A 20,113-nucleotide genomic window follows, 5' to 3' on the forward strand; every position below is an offset into this window, starting at 1 on the left:
AACCATGATCATGCCACTGCACTCCAGCCTGGGCAACACAGTGAGATCCCATCTCAAAAAAAAAGAAAGATTGAATTATTAAATAGTGCTACAATATATGGGAATATTAATACAATTGCACTTGATTTGGGTTGTAAACATGGGGAGGGTTAATATAAATAATTCCTTATATCCTGGAGAGCAGGTTATCTTGGGTAATAAGAGATCCCTGTAAATTTTAACCAAGCAACCTGAGTTTTAACTTAAAATATTCATATTTTGGCTCTTTAGGTAATTGAGCTTTTACCAAGAAGTATAAAACATTTGAGATCATTAGCTTGGTCTGGGGGAAAAAATAATACATATATATACACACACACACATATATATGCATATATATGTAATGCAAAGACAATATAAATAAACATTTAGCATGATAGAAAAAAAGTTACATTATTTAAAAAATGTATCACTAATTTCTGCCTACCCCCAGAGAAAAAATAGTAGGGTCTTTTACGAATCATACATTTTGTTCATCTATTACTATAGTATACCCTTAATGTGATTATCTAAAAAAAAATTATTTATCTAATAACAACCCACCTCATGTCACTGTAGCACTAACAGTCTTCTCGTAAATATAAGCATAATAATGGGTACCGTTTTTAACGTGAGCTCATTAATACAATTTCACGTTTCAAACACAATTGTGGGTGCTCCTTAGAGACCCTGATAAGCCTAAGTTATATTTGCTTTTAAATATAAACATAAAGAAAATAAACATAGGTTTTTTGTAAGCCTGTACAAATTTGGTATGAATTGATATACAGTTATTGCTTGTATTTTTGTAATATTTTCCATAGCCTATTGAGTCCTCTTTAAGGACTCTGGAGTAACAAGAGTTCCTCATGGGAGTCATTTATCCAGTAACAACAAAACGTTCTCTTCTTTTTCACTGTCAGTCTTTAGTGCTACTCAAGCAGCCTTGGTTTCTTTATTATTCCCAGTTTCTAAAATACAATTTCCATAATGACACTGTCACTCTATTACCATACATGAGCTGTCTGGACACTTCGATACTTTCTGCTTGTGAACTAGATCCCATCTTTTCTTTACTATTCAATGGTGTCTCTCCAGCAAATCCCACCCACTTTGTCCCTGTCTACTGTGTCTTCCCCATGAGCCTAGATAAACATGCTGTTCAACTCTCTTGACCCCATTTTCTATGACAGCTTTCTACCTTATTTCTCAGTTTTCCTTGATAAAGTCTTAGAAAGATGTTGTCAAAAGTTATTCTCTTCTCCAATATTTACTTAAATTCTCTCTATTCAGGCTTTTCCCCCTGTAATCAGGACCCACAAGGGCCTTATATTGTTACATCTAAAAGTCAATTCTTAGCCCTCATCCTGATTTGTACAGTGGTCCACCCTTATCTGCAGTTTTGCTTTCCACAGTCAACCTCAGTCTGAAAATATAAAATGGAAAATTCCAGAAATAAATTCACAAGTTTTAAATTGCACTCCATTCTAAGTAGTGTGATGAATTCTCATGCTGTCCTTATCTGTCCTGCCCAGGATGTGAATCATCCTTTTGTCCAGTGTATTCAGGCTGTCTATGACCACCCTGCTTGGTAGCCAACTTGATTGTCAGATAGAAAAGCAGCGTATGTTGTGTTCAGCATAATCCAGAGCTTCAGCCATCTACTAGGGGGTCTTGGAAAATATCCCTTGTAAATAAATGGGGATTACTAAAAGCAATATTTGCAGCTAACCACATTTTCCGTTTCCTGAAAACATTTTATTCACTTGGCTTTCAAGATGGCAAATTCCCTAGGTTTTCCTCAACTTCCTTGATTGTTCTTTCTCATCTTTGCTTGTTTTTCTTTCTGGTTCTGATGTCTAGACCTTAGATCTTTTATCTTCACTACTGTAGAAAACTCATCTAGTCTTCAGCTTTAAATGCCATTGATATGATCATGTCTCCCAAATTTGTATCTCTAGTTTAAACCTCTTTCTTGAACTCCAGACTCAGATCTAACTCTCTATTAAACATCTTCCCCTGGACGTTTAATTGGGATCTTAAATTTTTCATACCCACCTGCAAGCTTCTGAGAGTTTCCTCCAAACATGGTCTTAGAGTATGCCCAGGGTTAGAAATGACAACGCCATTCTTCAGTTGCTACAGGTAAACACTTTGTACTCATCTTTAACTCCACCCTTTTCCTTATACTCCACATCCAGTCAACAAGCATAGCTGAATGTGGCTAGAGATAGAAAAACAAAAACAAACAGACAAAAAACCCAGTGCCATCTGTTCTCACTTTACATTGGGGATTGCTGCCCTAAAGTGTGTTCTCAAGGTTACCCGGTAAGCATATGCAATTTCCCCAATCCATTGCCTCCCCTGCCTTCCTCAATGAATAACACATTTTTCATCTGTCTTCTTTAACATCTGTCTTCAACTTCTCTATTCCTAGCCTCAACTGTGATCTTACATGTTATTTCACTGAAAAAATAGAAACAACCGGAAAAGAACTTTTAGAAATTCCAGCACCACTTCTACCCACTGGTAAAGTCAGTCTTTTCTCCTGTACCCAAAGTAAACTGTCCGTGTTTCTTATATGTAGAACCCCTTTCCGTTTGCCTGTTCAACAGCATTACTCCTGAAAGTTTTTCTACCAGTCTTTTCTATAAGCAAAAAAATAAATAAATAAATAAATAAATAAATAAAAAGGTTTTTACCTCTCACATCTTAAAAATATCTTGTCTTGATCTAGTTTCTCCTTCCAGCTAATATACCATTTTTCTCTCATTTCCTTTACATTTTCCCCCTTTCCTTTATAGTACTTCAAAGAATTCACTGTATTCACTTTCTTTAACCTTTCTCTTCTGAATCTCCTTTTAACTCAGTCCAGTGAGGCTCTGGCTGTCACCATTCAATAGAAACTGTTCTTATCCAAGTTACCAGTGACCTAGATCCAGTGACCTATTCTCAATCTTCATTTGACGCAGATGGTATCACCCTCCTCCTTCAAATACTTAAACTTGACTTGGCTCCCATGGCCATGAGGCACCACTCTTTGTTTTTTTGTTGTTGTTTTTTTTTTTTTCTCGTATTTTTATGCCTTCCTTTTGTCGCTTTGATAATTTTCTAATTTATATCTCCCGCCTAAACTCCTCATGTGAACTTCAGGCTCGTACATACAGCTCTCGACCTGACAGGATCACTTAAATACCTAATAGGAACGCAAGTACAACATGTCCAAAATTGAGATTCTGTTTCCCCTAATCGCCTTCAAACCTGCCTCCCCACAGTCTTCCCATTTCATGAATGCTACCTTCATTATTCCAAATGCTCAGGTTAAAGACTTTGAAATCATATTAACTTCTCTTTTGCTCATACTACACCTTTGATACCAATTAATCCTGTCATGTCTTCTTTCAAAGTGTCTCCAAAAGGGCTCATTTTTGTCTTCATTGCTACCACCCTGTATTAGTCTGTTTTCACACTGCTCTAAGAACGGCCTGGGACTGGGTAATTTATAAAGGAAAGAGGTTTAATTGGCTCACAGTTCTGCATGGCTGGGGAGGCCTCAAGAAACTCACAATCATGGCAGAAGGTGGAGGGGAAGCAAGGCACGTCTTACATGGTGGCAGGAGAGAGACAGAATGAAGGGAGTACAACTTTTAAACCATCAGATCTCATGAGAACTCACTCACTATAACGAGAACAGCATTGGGGGAAACCGCCCCCATGATCCAATCTCATCCCACCAGGTCCCTCCCTCAACACGTGGGAATTACAACTCAAAATGAGATTTGGGTGGGAACACAGAGCCAAACCATATCACACCTTGACCTCGAATTCTCAATTCTTGTCTGGATTTTTGCAATATTCTTCCCCTTCCTTGTTTGTCCTCCACTCTCTTCAGTAAAGTCAGATGTTGTCACATCTCTGCTTAAAACATCCCAATTGTTTCCCATCTCATTCAAAATTATAGCCAAAAAAATTGAAGTGCCTGTCTAATTTAATATCTTATTATTGTACTGTCACTCATTGTCCTTGTGATGCACTCGTCTCTGAATACATCTGAAATACATGAGAAGCATGCTTTGGCCTCAAGGCTTTGTCCCTGTGGTTCCCTTGGTGGTGAGTGTCTTTTACTTGCATAGCTGCACAACTTGCTTCCTCACCTACCCCCTTCAGCCATTTACCTAGTTGCCAAATTTTCTATAAAGTCTTCCTTGATCATTGACAAAATTACAGCCCTTTGCTCTAACATTTTCAATATTCTTCCTTATTTTTTTTTTATTAGCCCTTTTACCATTACTTACTTATCTTGTGTTTTTATTGTTATCTCCACTAATGTCCACACCCCCCTGGCTTTCATATGTAAAAATCCATGAGTACAGAGGTTTTCTTTCTTTTCCCTGCTATACTCTTAGACTTTATACTTGTACAGACATATAGCATATATTTGCTAAGTTTTTGTCAAATGAATGAATAATGAATGAATGAGCACATAGTGGTTTTTACTCTCTGATGGTTGCCTACTTGCTTATGAATTTCCCACACTAGAGTCTAAGCTTTCCTTTTTTTCTTGTTGTGAGACGGAGTCTCACTGTCACCCAGACTGGAGTGCAGTGATGTGATCTCGGCTCACGGCAAAGTGGTAGTATACATAGATATTGAATATAGTGTCAAGTATTGTGAAGGGTCTACAATTTTACCTGACTGATAAGGAAACAAGTTAGCCTGCCATTGTTTCATGGATGCTGACAGAAGAGGTGAGATTCCTGTGTCACAGGCAGATGACTTTTTACTAATGGTATAGCAAATGTTGTGAGCAACATATTTCCAATGGTTCTCCTTGCTCCCCATGTTCCCTAAGTAAGGGGCCAATAGAGAGGTGCCGAGGTAGATAGATGTACACATGAAGCAGGCTTGCATCACTACTAAAGAGGCCTAAACTTATGGAACTCAGATCTTTTATAAGCTGCAAATAAACTTGTCTGACCTTTTCTTTAGAAAGAGGCATTATCTTTATTCTACAGGATAATAACTTGTCTTCTGTTGTAGAGGGAGTCACTATCTGACTTTCATAGCTCTGCTATTTAAATACTCTTGAAAGGATAGCCTGGAACAAAGGGGCAGTTAATGGCCCTGCTCATAACCTGTGTAGAAGCATAAGAGACCCATGAGGCATTATCTGCCATTGTCTGGATCTCAGGAGACCGTTTAAGCCATAGGTAGAATAGTGTAATTAATTATTCTTATTTCAAATACAATAATGATTTAATTATTTATGTATTGGCATTTTTAAAAGATTTAATTATTTCTATTCATTTATATAGACATCTTTAAAATAATTTTATGGTACTTTTGCAAACATTGTCTTACTATTGTATATTTTGTTTTAAATAATTAATAACTATTAACTATTGATGAAGTCTAGAGTTTAATTGCTTCAACCTTATGATAACTTCAAACACATAACCATTAGAATGCATAGAAAAGCCTGAAACTCAAAAGAATTACAGTGTTACAGAACCTGTTCCAAAATAGATAATACAGTATTCATGTATTTGGAGTTTATAGCAAATGTTTAATCAAATAAAGGACAACCTCTATGAACCTAAGCCGACATACTAGAATACTCAATTAACTTTTGTCCTCCTTCATGCAACTTTCAGCAGGGTCACAAAATCTAGAGGAAAAAGAAGCCTTTAAAGGAGCAAGAAGAGTCAATGTGGTGGACTTAACAGCTATTATTATTGTATGGTGTAACATGTATTTCCAGAATGTGTCCTGTGGTCATACATGTTTTGATTTTGTGTCATTGTCCATTAAAAACACATAGCATGATGCTTGCTATAGAATAGCTGTTTAAAAATTGTTATCATTATTAATGATTTAACTTAATAGAAGCTGTATAATTTTTAAGAGCATAGGCTTTGCCATTAGGTTTGGGTTAGAATCCTGACAATAGTAATGAGCACTGAAAAATTATATGTCACTCCTCTTTCAACCTCATATTTCTCATATCTTCTAAAATAGGGACACAGGCCAGGTGCAGTGACTCACGCCTGTAATCTCAGCACTTAGGGAGGCCCAGGCAGGTGGATCACTTGAGGTCAGGAGTTGAAGACCAGCCTGGCCAACATGGCAAAAACTCATCTCTACTAAAAATACAAACATTAACTGGATGTGGTGGCAGGCACCTGTAATCCCAGCTACTCCGTAGGCTGAGGCATGAGAATTGCTTGAACCTGGGAGGTGGAGGTTTCAGTGAGCTGAGATCGCGGCCACTGCACTCCAGCCTGGGGTATAGAGCAATACTCTGTCTCCAAATTTAAAAAAATAATAAATAAAATAAAATAAAATAGGGACATGGCCAAGCATGGTGGCTTACCACTTGTAATCCCTGCACTTTGGGAGGTAAAGGCAGGAGGACCCTTGAGCCCTCAGACCAGCATGGGCAATATGAGGAGACCCCATCTCAACAATTTTTTTTTTTTTTTTTTTTTTAGTTAACCAGGCATGGTGGCATGTACCTGTGTTTTCAACTACTCAGGAGGCTGAAGCAGGAGAACTGCCTGAGCCTGGGAGGTTGAGGCTGCCATGACCCGAGATCATGTCACTGCACTCCAGCCTGGGTTACTAAATGAGACTTTGTCTCAAAAAAAATAAAATAAGATAGGGACAATAATATTTTCTTTGGTATTTCATGAGGATTAAATCAGATGACATATGTATTAACAGATGTCTTTCACTTTGCATTTATGTTCTTTCTGGTTCAGATCTTTCTGTAAGTCACAATGGTAGCTCTAGGTTTTAACTTTTTACAATTACCACTCACATGTTCAGCTTTTGTTTTATTTTGTTTTTTTCACTCAACATGAGCATCTTGCCTCTGTGGCTAACACCAGGAGTTCAACTGTTCAAAGTTCAACCACGTGATGAGTCAGGACGTATTTCCTCCTATGAATGTTTAAATCCTTGTGTGAGGCCCAAATTACCAGCTCAGACTTCAGACTTCTCTTTTGTACACTTCATGTTTATTCCTTACCAACAAACCTCAGTAGAATCATCCTAAACCATCGGAGAAGTTCTAAGACAGTGAATCTGAAATAAGAAAGAATCTGATTCTGGGCTTTTTGTATCCCTCCCTGCTTGAGGTTTTTTTTTTTTTTTGCTTCTACATAAATTCATCTTCTTTTATCTCAATGAAGAGCTCAAAAAATGACAGGGATAGACTGTGAGCCAGCCCAGCAAGTATCCCGTAACGCCATTTCTCCAGGGGCAACTGCTGTAATGATATTTACATAATTAATAGAGGCCATTCAGTTAATTTTTCTCACAGTAACTAAAAGCTGCTGTAGAATCATTAGCTTTTCAACCTATAGCCATAGTACAGACAGGCATAATTTTTATTAAATATAAATTTTGTGTCAATGGGCATCCTGTTAGTCCTGTAGCGGCCCCTAGCACAAAGCTGGCTATACACTAAACCTTGAGTAAATGCTAATTGCAGTTATTATTGCAAAAATGAGGATTCTGATGATGATAACTGAGAAAGTCAATAATGCTTCAGAAACAGTGAAAAATCCTGGGATCTCAATTTTTAAAACATACCCAGGCTATTGTATTTCTCCTTTTCTAACTTAGAAATTTTATAATTGTAGACGTGTGTGCTTATATATACACATATATATTTATATATTATATACAATTTATGTATAATTCTATGTATAAATTATATGTATAATTTTTCAAAACTGTTCTAGTGAAGCACATATTCAATTAATGACTAACTAGGAGACTAATTTAATTGACTATTACATTTATGATCAATCAAGGGGAGTTTTTAAATCTAAGTAGGAATAAAGAATACTAGAAAAGCATATTTGAATTTTAACAGCATAATTATCTGTTGAAAAATCACTATCTTTGAAGAGTCTTATCTAAGAGAACTACAAAGTCACTGTAATGATTTCTTAAATTTTACTACCATTTGAATATTCACTTATTTCTATAGCAATATCTCCCTGGATAGCAGATAATAAGGTTCCCTTTCCAGGTAGCTATGTGAGATAGATATTATACATTAGCAATAACCTGCTTTCTCCCTATATTTACATAATAATAACTGCTAGATCCAGTTCCCTGGATTGTCTGAAATAAGAATGGAAAGCATTTGCTTCCCAGGTATTGAAATGACATCCACACACTTTGAAAACTCTGGACTCTATGTATATTTATGTGTTGTTTGCATATTATTTACTTACAGAGATGGCTTTTAATAATATGAAGACAAACATCTTTTGCATTTTATTTCTAACTTGTGTTATTTACTATTATTATCTTTAATTTTTGAGCAGTATATAATTTTGCTTTGCCACAGATTTCTAAACTTTACTTGAGAAATCTTTTTTTTTGAGACGGAGCCTCGCTCTGTCACCCAGGCTGGAGTGCGGTGGAGGATCTCAGCTCACTGCAACCTCCGCCTCCCGATTCAAAGGATTCTCCTGCTTCAGCCTCCCGAGTAGCTGGGACTACAGATGCTTGCCACCATGCCCAGCTAATTTTTGTATTTTTAGTAGAGATGGGGTTTCACCATGTTGGCCAGGATGGTCTTGATCTCTTGACTTCGTGATCACTCCGCCTCGGCCACCCAAAGTGTTGGGATTACAGATATGAGCCACTGCGCCTGACTGATAAATCTTTAAATACAGTAAAACTTCTTTCATTTCACTTATTTCTAATTGTCTTTATATACTGAAGTATAGCCATCTCTTGCATATTAAGGTAGATGTGACACTTTTAAAGTATTTATTGTTAGAATATAGATGTATTTATACATTCCCTGTGATTCTGATAAGATTCAGAACTACTTTGTTGGCCAAATTTGTGCCAGGAAATTTGATAGAAAGCAAATATGGTTTTGAAATTAGACATTTCATAGAAAGCATAAAAAACTTAGAAGGTGTTTGTAATATTATTCCCTCACATTCTTCTCCATGTAGAAGAGGCATTTTCAGGATTCAAAATGATAATTTTATCATTAGGTTAAAATGCTCTTACAATTAGGTTAAATTCCCTATAATTTTATTATTACATTAAAATGCCCTTATAATTTTACATTTTGTAATCTCATTTAGTGATTTAGTTTATCCTTTTTTCCCTAAACTCATTGTTTACCTCCTAATTTATTTTACAAGGGTATGTCTATGCAGTTTATTAGTATATTCCTTGATAAAAATAGCCAATGGCTAAGAATTTCAGTGTAATCATCGTCAATGAAAATAAAGTTCATTTTACATTGGTCTATGTAGTAACAGCTGAATGTTCGTGCCAAGCAAATTCAGATTATACCTTTTTGCTTTACTTTTTTTTTTAAATCTAATGACAGTTAACACTTACTGTCAACAGTTGCAGAAAGAATATTAGCCTAATATTTGGATTACAGTCCCACTTTATAACTTCCTAAATATTTGACCTTGGTTACATTAATAACTCCTCTCAACCTCTCTTCTTCTGTAAAATAACAACAATAATACCTTCCTATATGGCTGTTTGTGAAGGTTAGATAGATATATATTCCACACAGAGTCTATGATATAAAGTGTTCAATAACTATTAGCTGTACTATTACACTACTAACATTATAATTTCCCTTTCTTTTTCTTTCTCTTCTTCCCTTTTTCCTCTACCTTTTCCAGAATATCTCTGTGGAATTTAACTGATTTCTCTGCATACTTATCTGAAAAATAGTTCAAATTATTCTTTTCTGCACCAATTAGGCAATGCATATAACACTTCGTGAAATATTAAGCTCTATAAAAATCTGGGGTACACATTGTATTAAATATAGTGTATCTGGGATTCTTCACATATTAAATTGTTTAGAAGTAGCAGCTTTTTATGATTTAACATAAAATACCCAGCAGGAACAATGACGCCTCACAGCTGATGTAATAGTAGCAGGGAAACTAACGTGAGTATCGGGATGAATTAGGCATACCTTGACAATTCTATAAGCAATCAGACTGAATGATACTGTTTCTCAGAACATTTGGAAAAAATTTGTATTTCTTAAATTGAGAATTCTGTCTTCTCAGTCTCCAGTATGGAAAGGGTAGCTCCATTTTTGCAAATGCAAAAATATGTTTTTTATTTTCTGAAATGTGTCCCTCATTGCCCTTCATGTCGTAGAGAAGTATAATAAGGTGATTTCCATTTGAGCTCTGCCTTTTCAAGGCGTGGGAGCAGTTTGGAGAGAGAGTTAACATAAGAGCCACATTTTTGTTCTTCAGTTTCCAAGTGTGATTTTGAAGCAAACAGCTGTGGTTGGTTTGAAGCAATTAGTGGTGACCATTTTGACTGGATGTGGAGCTCTCGGAATGAACTTTCTTCTGATTTTGAGCACCAGGCTCCACCTCGGGATCATAGTCTCAACACATCTCAAGGTAAGAAGCAAACAGGGATTCTCTAACCACTGCTATTTACTGTTTAGTTAGACCTCAGAAGAGAAAGGGAAGCTGGTACAGTTCTGTGACAACTACAGCGAACAGTTGGATAGTTGATTATTGTCAGTTACAGTTATGCTGTCTGCATGGACTGATTCCCTTATGGGTGGTACAGATGGCATATAGATATACTTTTGACTGAACTAGCTGAGGTTACCAATTGTCTTTGGTTATCATTTAACATGAGATGTAGATAGTGGTTCAACATTTATCAGAGCAAATTTGACCAAGAGTCACTGATTGATTTTTATTGTATAATTTTAATTTCAGTTGGACAATGATCTTGCTCAGTGTAGGGTTAAGGGACAGATGTCTCATTTTTGAATCCAATAGGTTAATGAAGGCTTTGTTTTTATATCTCAACAGGGCATTTTATGTTCATTCTGAAGAAAGGCAGTAGCTTGTGGCAAATTGCTAAGCTTCAGAGCCCAACTTTTAGCCAGACAGGACCTGGATGCATACTTTCCTTCTGGTAAATATTAAACAAAATGGTCAGTTACCCTAGTGGTCAAGTGTTTGCAGGCATACCTCTGCACTTATTCATTTCTGTGGTTTACTGCTGGTTTTACTCTAAAAATGGCTGTTGCATTAAATTCATATGATTTTCATTTTACCTAGGAGTGTGTTCTCAGTATATGTTGTTTTCTTTCTTAAGATGAAAGGGGCTTTTTCCCTCCAACCATGGATTATAATTTAATTAAGAGTGCTTCCTCTTGTTCAGTACTGAGCTCCTTGAGACAAGTTCCCAGGGTTGTGAGAACCACAGAGTGTGTGCCTCAGCAGATAAGCTCTTGCAAAGGGACAGCCACAGTTATTGCATGAAAGTAAAATGTCTTAGGATAACTCATTAAAATTGACTGTTGACCAAGTGGAAAAGTCTAAAGGTTAAATATGTAGTCTATTCTATAAATCACTTCCATTTCTTATATTTACTCTTTTTTAGGTTCTATAACTATGGCCTGTCAGTGGGAGCAGCTGAGCTGCAGCTACATATGGAAGAATCTCATGACTCAACCGTGCTTTGGAGAGTATTATACAGTCAGGGCGAACGGTGGTCAGAGGCAACCATTCAGCTAGGGCGCCTTTCTCAGCCCTTCCATTTGTCACTAGATAAAGTCAGTCTGGGCATTTATGATGGGGTTTCAGCTATTGATGACATCCGATTTGAAAATTGTTCTCTACCCCTTCCTGCTGAGAGCTGTGAAGGGCTGGATCATTTCTGGTGTCGCCACACCAGGGCTTGCATAGAAAAGCTTCGGCTATGTGACCTGGTGGATGACTGTGGTGATCGTACTGATGAAGTCAACTGCAGTAAGTTCTTTTTGTTGAGGGATTCTCTTTCTCATTTTGAAAGTGTCAACCTTGATGAATTCACTTTTATCTTGTCAGTCAAACCGATAAGAGTAAGCATAGCTCCAAAACTGATGAATGGTATGTGTGGTTAGTTAGTCAAGCCATCAGTATTTATTAAGTGAATTTATTAGATACTAGATACCAAATACTAGACATACAATGATAAACACAGCTACAGAGTCCCTGCCCTCATGGAGCTTACAATCTTATTGAAAGACAAATATCTAAATATTTAATAAACAAAAATGGTAGCTTTGATAGGAACTATGAAGAAGAGTGCTGTGACTTTACATAATAATGGCACTGGACGTTCTAGACATTAGGACTTAGATCAGATCTAAAAAAAAAATCACAAGTCAAAGCATGTAACTAAAAGCCCTGAGATGTGGCTGCAAGGCAGATGGAAAATAGCCAGTGTGGCTGGAGCAAGGAGATGAAGGGGAAAGAGGGCCCAAAATATAATAAGGATGAAGGTGTGGGGAAGGCCAGATTCACAGGCCTTTGTAGTACATAGGAGTACAATTTGAACCTAGCTCCATTATTGCCCACTGCACTTAGTGGTGCAGTGCAGAAAATAAGTTCCAAGTTAATAGGATTTTTTTTTTTTTTATTACAAAACCTTGTCAAGAAAAAGAAAAGTTTGCATCTTTCCTTGGACTCAAGATTCCTCATCCAGAAATAGCAATGATTTTAAAAATGGAAGATACTTGAATATTATATTTATTTTATAAATTACTTATATTTTATATATGAAAAATTTATAAATTATGCAATTTATTTTATTAAATTTATTTTATAAGCAAATTATTTATTTTATGTATTAAATTTATGTTCATGAAGTAGGGATGCTAATTGCAAACCAAAGTAGAAACATAAAATGCATACTACATCATAGAAAACATTAAGAAATTTCCATATAAATCATTGTAGAGAGTTTTGCATCTATATAATCTTCGGTACACATATTATCAAAGGCATATCAAAGTCAGGCCTATTAAATTCAGCATTACCATGCATCTCATGAAATTTACACACCAATATTTGAGTGGATATAATTAAAATTGGTAATTTTGACAATGACTATCATATGAAGTGTAACTTTTCCTAAGGCCAATTTATTTTTGCAAATTTAGAAAGCCTTTTCATCTTTTCAAGCTCTCTAAATCCTACTCATTAAAAAATGTTGATGTGCTGCTAAAAATAAGCAAATTACCCCTCAAGCTTCCCTATATTCGCTTAGTAGGATGTGATAATGGGAATACAACTATAGTATAAAAATACTTCTTCTTTTTTTTTTTTTTTTTTTTTTGAGACGGAGTCTCGCTCTGTCGCCCAGGCTGGAGTGCAGTGGCCGGATCTCAGCTCACTGCAAGCTCCGCCTCCCGGGTTCATGCCATTCTCCTGCCTCAGCCTCCCGAGTAGCTGGGACTACAGGCGCCGCCACCTCGCCCGGCTAGTTTTTTGTATTGTTAGTAGAGACGGGGTTTCACCGTGTTAGCCAGGATGGTCTCGATCTCCTGACCTCGTGATCCGCCCGTCTCGGCCTCCCAAAGTGCTGGGATTACAGGCTTGAGCCACCGCGCCCGGCTGATTATGGATTAGTGAAAGAATGTCAGTTTCTCACACGGCTTTCCATCAAGGCATTTTACTTCATTACACAGTATACATTAGAGATCCACAAATCCATGTTGGATTTCCTGAAATATATTGAGAGATGCGGTCTTTTACGGAAAGGTGGAGCTAGGCATATTCCCTTTGGAAATGAAGTTTGAGTGTGCAGTCAGCACCAAGACAGACAATAGAAAAATGTGTTTGCTTTAGCGTCAGTTTTATGTCAGAAACGCAGCAACTTGCCATTCACCTTCTGCCCTACAGCCGAAGACTGACATCTGGAGGGTACACTGTGTCTCCCCAGTTCACATCACAGCTGGGCTTGATTAGCCACAAGTGAGGAAATATCAAAAGAAAGCTCGTCTCCCACTTGACATTTACTCACTTGGTTCCCTTCATTAGGTCTAAGCTCCTCTTCTGTGATTTTCCAAGACAGATGATTTGTTCTCGCCTGGCTGCATTTATTCGCATACCCTTTTATTTATTGTTTCAGAGTATTTGTTCACTTTTGGCACCAAGTGCCATTACTAAGATGAATAGTTAAAGGATGGTTGACATTTATTAAAACAAAAAACTACCATGTAAATGAAGCTAAAATTTAGAACTACTTGTTAATTCTAAAACCTGTCCCCTTCTCCCAAAGACTGTCAAATGCCCATTTTATACCATTTAGTCAATACAGTGAGTATCATTTGAAAAATGGACACATTCCTATATTACCCTAGAAATTTAGATAAGAGTTTTCAATTATTGACTACAGTAGACTTCCCCCTTACCTGTGGGCTTCCAAGATCACCAGTGGATTCCTGAAACAGAATAGTAACTAGTCCTATAGATACTATGTTTTGTTCCTATGCATGCATACTTATGATAAAGTTTTTTGTTTGTTTGTTGTGTGTGTGTGTGTGTGTGTGTGTTTTTTTTTTTTTAGACAAAGTCTCCCTCTGTTGCTCAGGCTGGAGTACAGTGGCAGAATCTCTGCTCACTGCAACCTCTGCCTCCCGGGTTCAAGCGATTCTCCTGCCTCAGCCTCCTGAGTAGCTGGGATTGCAGGTGCCTGTCACCACTCCCAGCTAATTTTTTTTTTGTATTTTTAGTAGAGATGGGATTTTACCATGTTGGCCAGGCTGATCTTGAACTCCTGACCTCAAGTGATCCACTCACCTTGGCCTCTCAAAGTTCTAGGATTACAGAAGCGAGCCACTGCGCCCAGCCTGATAATGTTTAATTTATAAATTAGGCATTAAGAGATTAACAACAACTAATAATAAAATAGAACAATTATAACAATATGCCTGTGCTATAACTCTTGCACTTTGGTGCCATTATTAAGTAAAATAAGGGTGACATTTAAACACAGGCACTGTGATCCTGTTACAGTCGATCTAATAACTGAGATAACTATTGTTTGTGATGGTACAAGATTTCATCAGGCTGCTCAGAATGACCTACAACTCAAAATGTATGAATTGCTTATTTCAGGAATTCTCCATTTCACATTTTTTGACCACAGTTGGTTGTGGGTTACTGTAACTGCTAACAGCAAAACATCAGATAAGGCAGGACTCCTGTAAGATTCTTCCTAAATCTGAATTGGTCTAGGGACTGAAGGAAGCTGAAGTTTAAAAGCTGCAACTCAAAGGAGCTACAATCCAGTGAGAAGAAAAGACCCAAACTGATGAATCACAGCAAAAAAATGGCAAGGCACATACCTAACATGAGGGCAAACAGAGGTAGAGGAAGAGGTGGGGTGTTTAGAATACATGGGGAAGATGGTGCAGGGTATGGGGAAGAGTCATAGGGACCAGGCAGTCATTTTAATTTGGGGAAAGTGGAGTTTGAAAGACAGAGGAGTTTTTATTTAAAGTTTGGATTCTATGAGCATGGATGAAAGAATTTGGATTCAAGAAGGAAGTGGTAATACTGTCATTGAAGTTTGTTACCTTGGCACTGATGTGTAGGGACACCAGGATCTAGGATGGGATGGAATCAAAGATGAGAGATTTGGGAATGAGGTCAAGAAAACATCTGTATCACGGTGCTTGTTAAAAATGTGGATTTCTGGGCTTCACCCTATATCTAACAAGCTAGTATCTGTTTCAGTGTTTTACTATGAAGTAAGCAATTTTACCATGAGCCCCAGGTGATTCTTAACATATGATTGTTCTCAGCTCTGCCTGTTAGAATCACCAAGGGAGTTTAGAAAAAATCCTGATGCATGGCTTTACCACTAGGAGCAATTAAATCAACACCTCTGGAGATGAATTCTGGGCTTTAGTGTTTGTTTTTTTTTTAATGTTCCCTGGCAATTGGAACATTCATTTGAGGTTGAAATCTACTGAGCCAGAAGTTTCTCACAGTGAGCCAGGCATGGGGTCTTGATCATTTTCCTGGAGTTATGGTCATAGAAACGGAGAAGATATGTGCATAAAAAATGTTTGGAAAAAAATGTCCAAAGCAATTCCATCTTTAGTTCATAAAATATTATTAATTGATATATCACTTAGAAACACAAACTTTTTTTTTAAAAAAATCTTTGGTGTTGGATTTTTAAAAATAAAGTGGCTTACCCTGGCATGAGCAAAGTATCAACTAGCATTCTTTAAATATTAATAAATAGAATGTGGTTGCATGTATTTTTGTCCCTAATTATCTTTTGCTTTTTTTAAATGTGGATTTCAGCACCTGAGCTGCAGTGTAACTTTGAAAATGGAATCTGTAACTGGGAACAAGATACAAAAGATGACTTTGATTGGACCAGGAGCCAGGGTCCAACTCCAACACTTAACACAGGGCCAATGAAAGATAACACTCTGGGCACAGCTAAAGGACACTATCTCTACATAGAATCTTCAGAGCCACAGGCTTTTCAAGACAGTGCTGCCTTACTCAGCCCAATCCTTAATGCCACTGATACAAAAGGCTGCACCTTCCGCTTCTATTACCACATGTTTGGAAAGCAGATTTATAGGTTGGCAATCTACCAACGAATCTGGAGAGACTCAAGGGGACAGCTGCTGTGGCAGATATTTGGGAATCAAGGCAACAGATGGATTAGGAAACACCTCAACATTTCCAGCAGGCAGCCCTTTCAGGTATGGATAATGGGTTTTATAATGTACATTTGAAATGCATCCGAATGTCTAAAGAATATGAAAGATCACTGTATTCTTGAATTGAAAGTAAGTGGAATTTGATCAAAATTACATTGACACACATTTATCATTTAATTGAGGGTGTATCAAAGCTCTTTACATTGTTTCCTCCTTGACTACCTCCAATAATGTAAGATTAGAATTTCTGAAGATGAACATGAGGCCATTGGAAACAGCTGCAGGTCCTTCCAATTTCAAGTAATTGTTCTACTGAAATGAACAACCTGGAAGTGGAGGGAAGAGTTTTGCATAATCTCTGATACTTTGCAAAAAGCACAGACTCTGAAATCTGTGATTTTCCTTATTTCATTTTATTTTTATCTTTTTATAGGTAAGTAACAGAAATCCAGGCTTTATTCAACAATCAGCTTCTCTGAGGAATAATTAGAATTTGAATATCGTTCTCCTTACTCCTAGGGGAATATTCTTTACTTCAGATTTCACATGTTGTTTTCTAACAGTCAGACTTACTGTAGCAAGCTCAAATGCGTATGTGGCTGTTAACAGTTTTGTAAAGGAATTTTATATATTATCTATCTGATTATCTCAGCAATTTCCTGATTTTGGTAAGTCAGAAGTCCTTTCAGCCAATTTTGTAGATTCAAAGAAAAAATCTTAGAGTGCTGGTTGTTTATCCTTGGCCAAATAGCTTATGGGCAGCAGAACTGGGATTTGGACCAGAACTCACAGTTTCTGATGAATGAACATGTATTTACTTTCCAGCATATCATACAGCCTATAACATGCAGGGGGCTTGAATATTTGTTCTTTCATCCTATAGTCAAATTGATCTACACATAACATACTGGAAAACAGTTCTTACCTGTCCCTGGCTAAACTTTTTTTTTTTTTTTTTTTTTTTGCATGTGCTAAACTTCTTTAGTTACCCATATTTAAAGCACTATATCTATCTAAGTATCTAAATCTAGTTAACAGTTTTGTAACCAAGAACTTAGCTCCAGGTCACCTTTTGAAATCGTCTAAAAGTCATAGATGTAGATTGTACAGTGAAGAACACATTGGAATAGGAGATTTGTCCAGATTATAAACCAAAAGCTTGAGAACGAATCCCTCATCTATAGTGTGGCATCGTTCTGGTCAGCCACAGGGTAAGGTACATGTAAGCATGAGAATGAATCCCCCATCTATAGTGTGGAATCGTTCCTCTCTGCCACAGCGTAAGGTACATGTAATCATATGGAATGAAATGGAAAGGAGGTCCTTTGACTTTTATGTAATAATGGCTTATCCACTTCAGATTAATTCTTAAGGTTTTATTGGGTCAATTATAATTTGCATTGAGCAAGTATGTAGTGGATAAACCCTTCTTATGATATTTACTCAAGGATTGGTTTCCAGGAGAATATCAACTTTACAGGAAAGCAGCTTCATAGCCAGATCGATGCGTGACTAACCAAGGAACACTTTCGTCATGAACCTTAAACATGAAACTTGAGGTTTGAGACCCACGTTGGGTTACAAATGGAGTGTTCTGATTGATTTTATCTAAGGCTCCTTTTAGTCTTAAATAATAATGATAGTAAGATTCAGGCCCAAAAAGATGAAATCAGAGATTCTCCATGCTGTGTGGATTTGTCATTCTAGTGAGTAAAAAATGGGGCCTGAATCACACCTGTAATCCCAAGACTGGGAGACCAAGGCGGGAGGATTACTTGAGGTCAGAAGATCAAGACCAGCCTGGGCAACATGGCAAAATCCTATCTCTACTAAAAATACAAAACAATTAACCAGGCATGCACCTGTAATCCCAGCTACTTGAGAGGCTGAGGCAGGAGAATTGCTTGAACCTGGGAGGCAGAAGTTGCAGTGAACTGAGATGTGCTACTGCACTCCAGCCTGGGCAACAGAGCATGACTCCTCAAAAAAAAAAAAAGAAGTTGGGCAGGGTGGGCCTCTGATTTAAGGAACAGGATATTTTTTATCCATTGAATAATGGATAGACATAGTTTCTGTTCTACTGAGAAACAGCAGCAATAACAACCAGCATTTTAATTAACTGTGATATGATAGATGGAATTACCTAGCATAGGGCCCAGCAAATAGGAGGTACTCATGCTGTGTTTGTGTAAAGAAAAATGCAGAGATTTTTCAAGATCACTCATGTAACATGAAAGAAAGAAGATAGGAATAAATTGTACATGTAAGTGTACAGGAACCAGTTTGCTTGTTAACGTCAGTTGAAATAATCAGCCAATGCTTTCATGTGTACCATGGTCAGTAAAGGCTCAGAAAATCATTACACATGAAACTTCAGTTCAATCTTTTGATTTATATTACAAATTTTATTTTGTATAACGTATAATAAACTAAATATATTGAAAGTTTTGAAACTATCAACACACAATCAAGGTAATGGAAATATGCTTCACCTCCAGTCCTGATGCCTCTATAATACGTTTCTCTGGCCCCTCATTCCTGGCACTTACCAGCCACCGAAGTGCTTTCTCTCACTAGACAGTAATTCATACAGTCAAAATTTTATATAAATAAAATTTTACACTATGTACTCTTTTGTCTGACATTTTGTCTTTTTCTCTGCACGTTTTGCCTCTAGAGTCTGCCTTGTTTCATCTAGAACGATTATTTTGAGATTCATTCATGTCATAGCATGTATCCATAATTTGGACAAAGCAAGTTGATTCATTAATGTATTGATTGATATCTAGACCGTTTCTAGTTTGAGCTATTATGAATACATGTGCTATGAACATTTGTGCTGATAACATTATATGAATACCTACTTTTATTTCTCTTGGGTAAATACCCAGGAGTGCAATGGCTGAGTCTTATGGCAGAGGTATATTTAACTTTTCAAGGGACTCTTAAACTGTTTTACAAAGTTTACACTTTTTTAAATTCCCATCAGCAGTGTATGAGAGTTTCAGCTTTTCCACATCCAAGCCACTGCTTGGCTGACTATTATCAGTCATGCTAATCTTAGCTATTTAAAAATAGAGAGTGGCGTCTCATTGTGGTTTTAATTTGCATTGCCCTAAGTATTAATTATGTTGAGCATATGTGCTTATTTACCAAACAAATGTCTACTTTGAAATAAATGTCTGTTCCAGTCTTGCACCCAAGTTTTAAATGGGGTTGTTTGCTTTTCATTATTAAATTTGGAGCTTTTAAAATATATTTTTGATGCAAGCCTTTTATCAGATATATGAATTGCAAATATTTTCTCCCAGCCTGCAGCTTGTCTTTTCAGTCTCTTAATGGATTCTTTTGAAGAGCAGATTTTTTTTTTTAATTTGATGAGTTCTTCTTATCAATATATTATTTTATAAATCATGCTGTGGGGTCATATCAAAGAAAGCTTTGCCTTACTCAAAGTCCCAAATGTTTTCACATCTTCTTTCTCCTCTCCTTTGAGAACTTAGATTATACATAAATTCAGTGACTTGAAATTTACTGTCTACTATTGCTGTGTTCATGTTTTTTAAAAATTTATTTTCTCTCTGTATT

General features: G+C 36.8%; 1 protein-coding gene across 1 annotated transcript in view; it reads left to right on the top strand.

The window, feature by feature from the left end:
- MALRD1 (MAM and LDL receptor class A domain containing 1) overlaps positions 1-20,113 on the top strand; it is a 687,535-nt gene that overhangs the window by 143,219 nt on the left and 524,203 nt on the right. The window contains exons 15-18 of the mRNA XM_008002435.3: positions 10,296-10,448; positions 10,875-10,980; positions 11,452-11,819; positions 16,155-16,567. Of these exons, the coding sequence (XP_008000626.3) occupies positions 10,296-10,448; positions 10,875-10,980; positions 11,452-11,819; positions 16,155-16,567 (1,040 nt within the window). The remainder of the gene's footprint in view (positions 1-10,295; positions 10,449-10,874; positions 10,981-11,451; positions 11,820-16,154; positions 16,568-20,113) is intronic.

The sequence above is a fragment of the Chlorocebus sabaeus genome, chromosome 9 (assembly GCF_047675955.1).
Source record: "Chlorocebus sabaeus isolate Y175 chromosome 9, mChlSab1.0.hap1, whole genome shotgun sequence".
Taxonomy (NCBI): domain Eukaryota; kingdom Metazoa; phylum Chordata; class Mammalia; order Primates; family Cercopithecidae; genus Chlorocebus; species Chlorocebus sabaeus.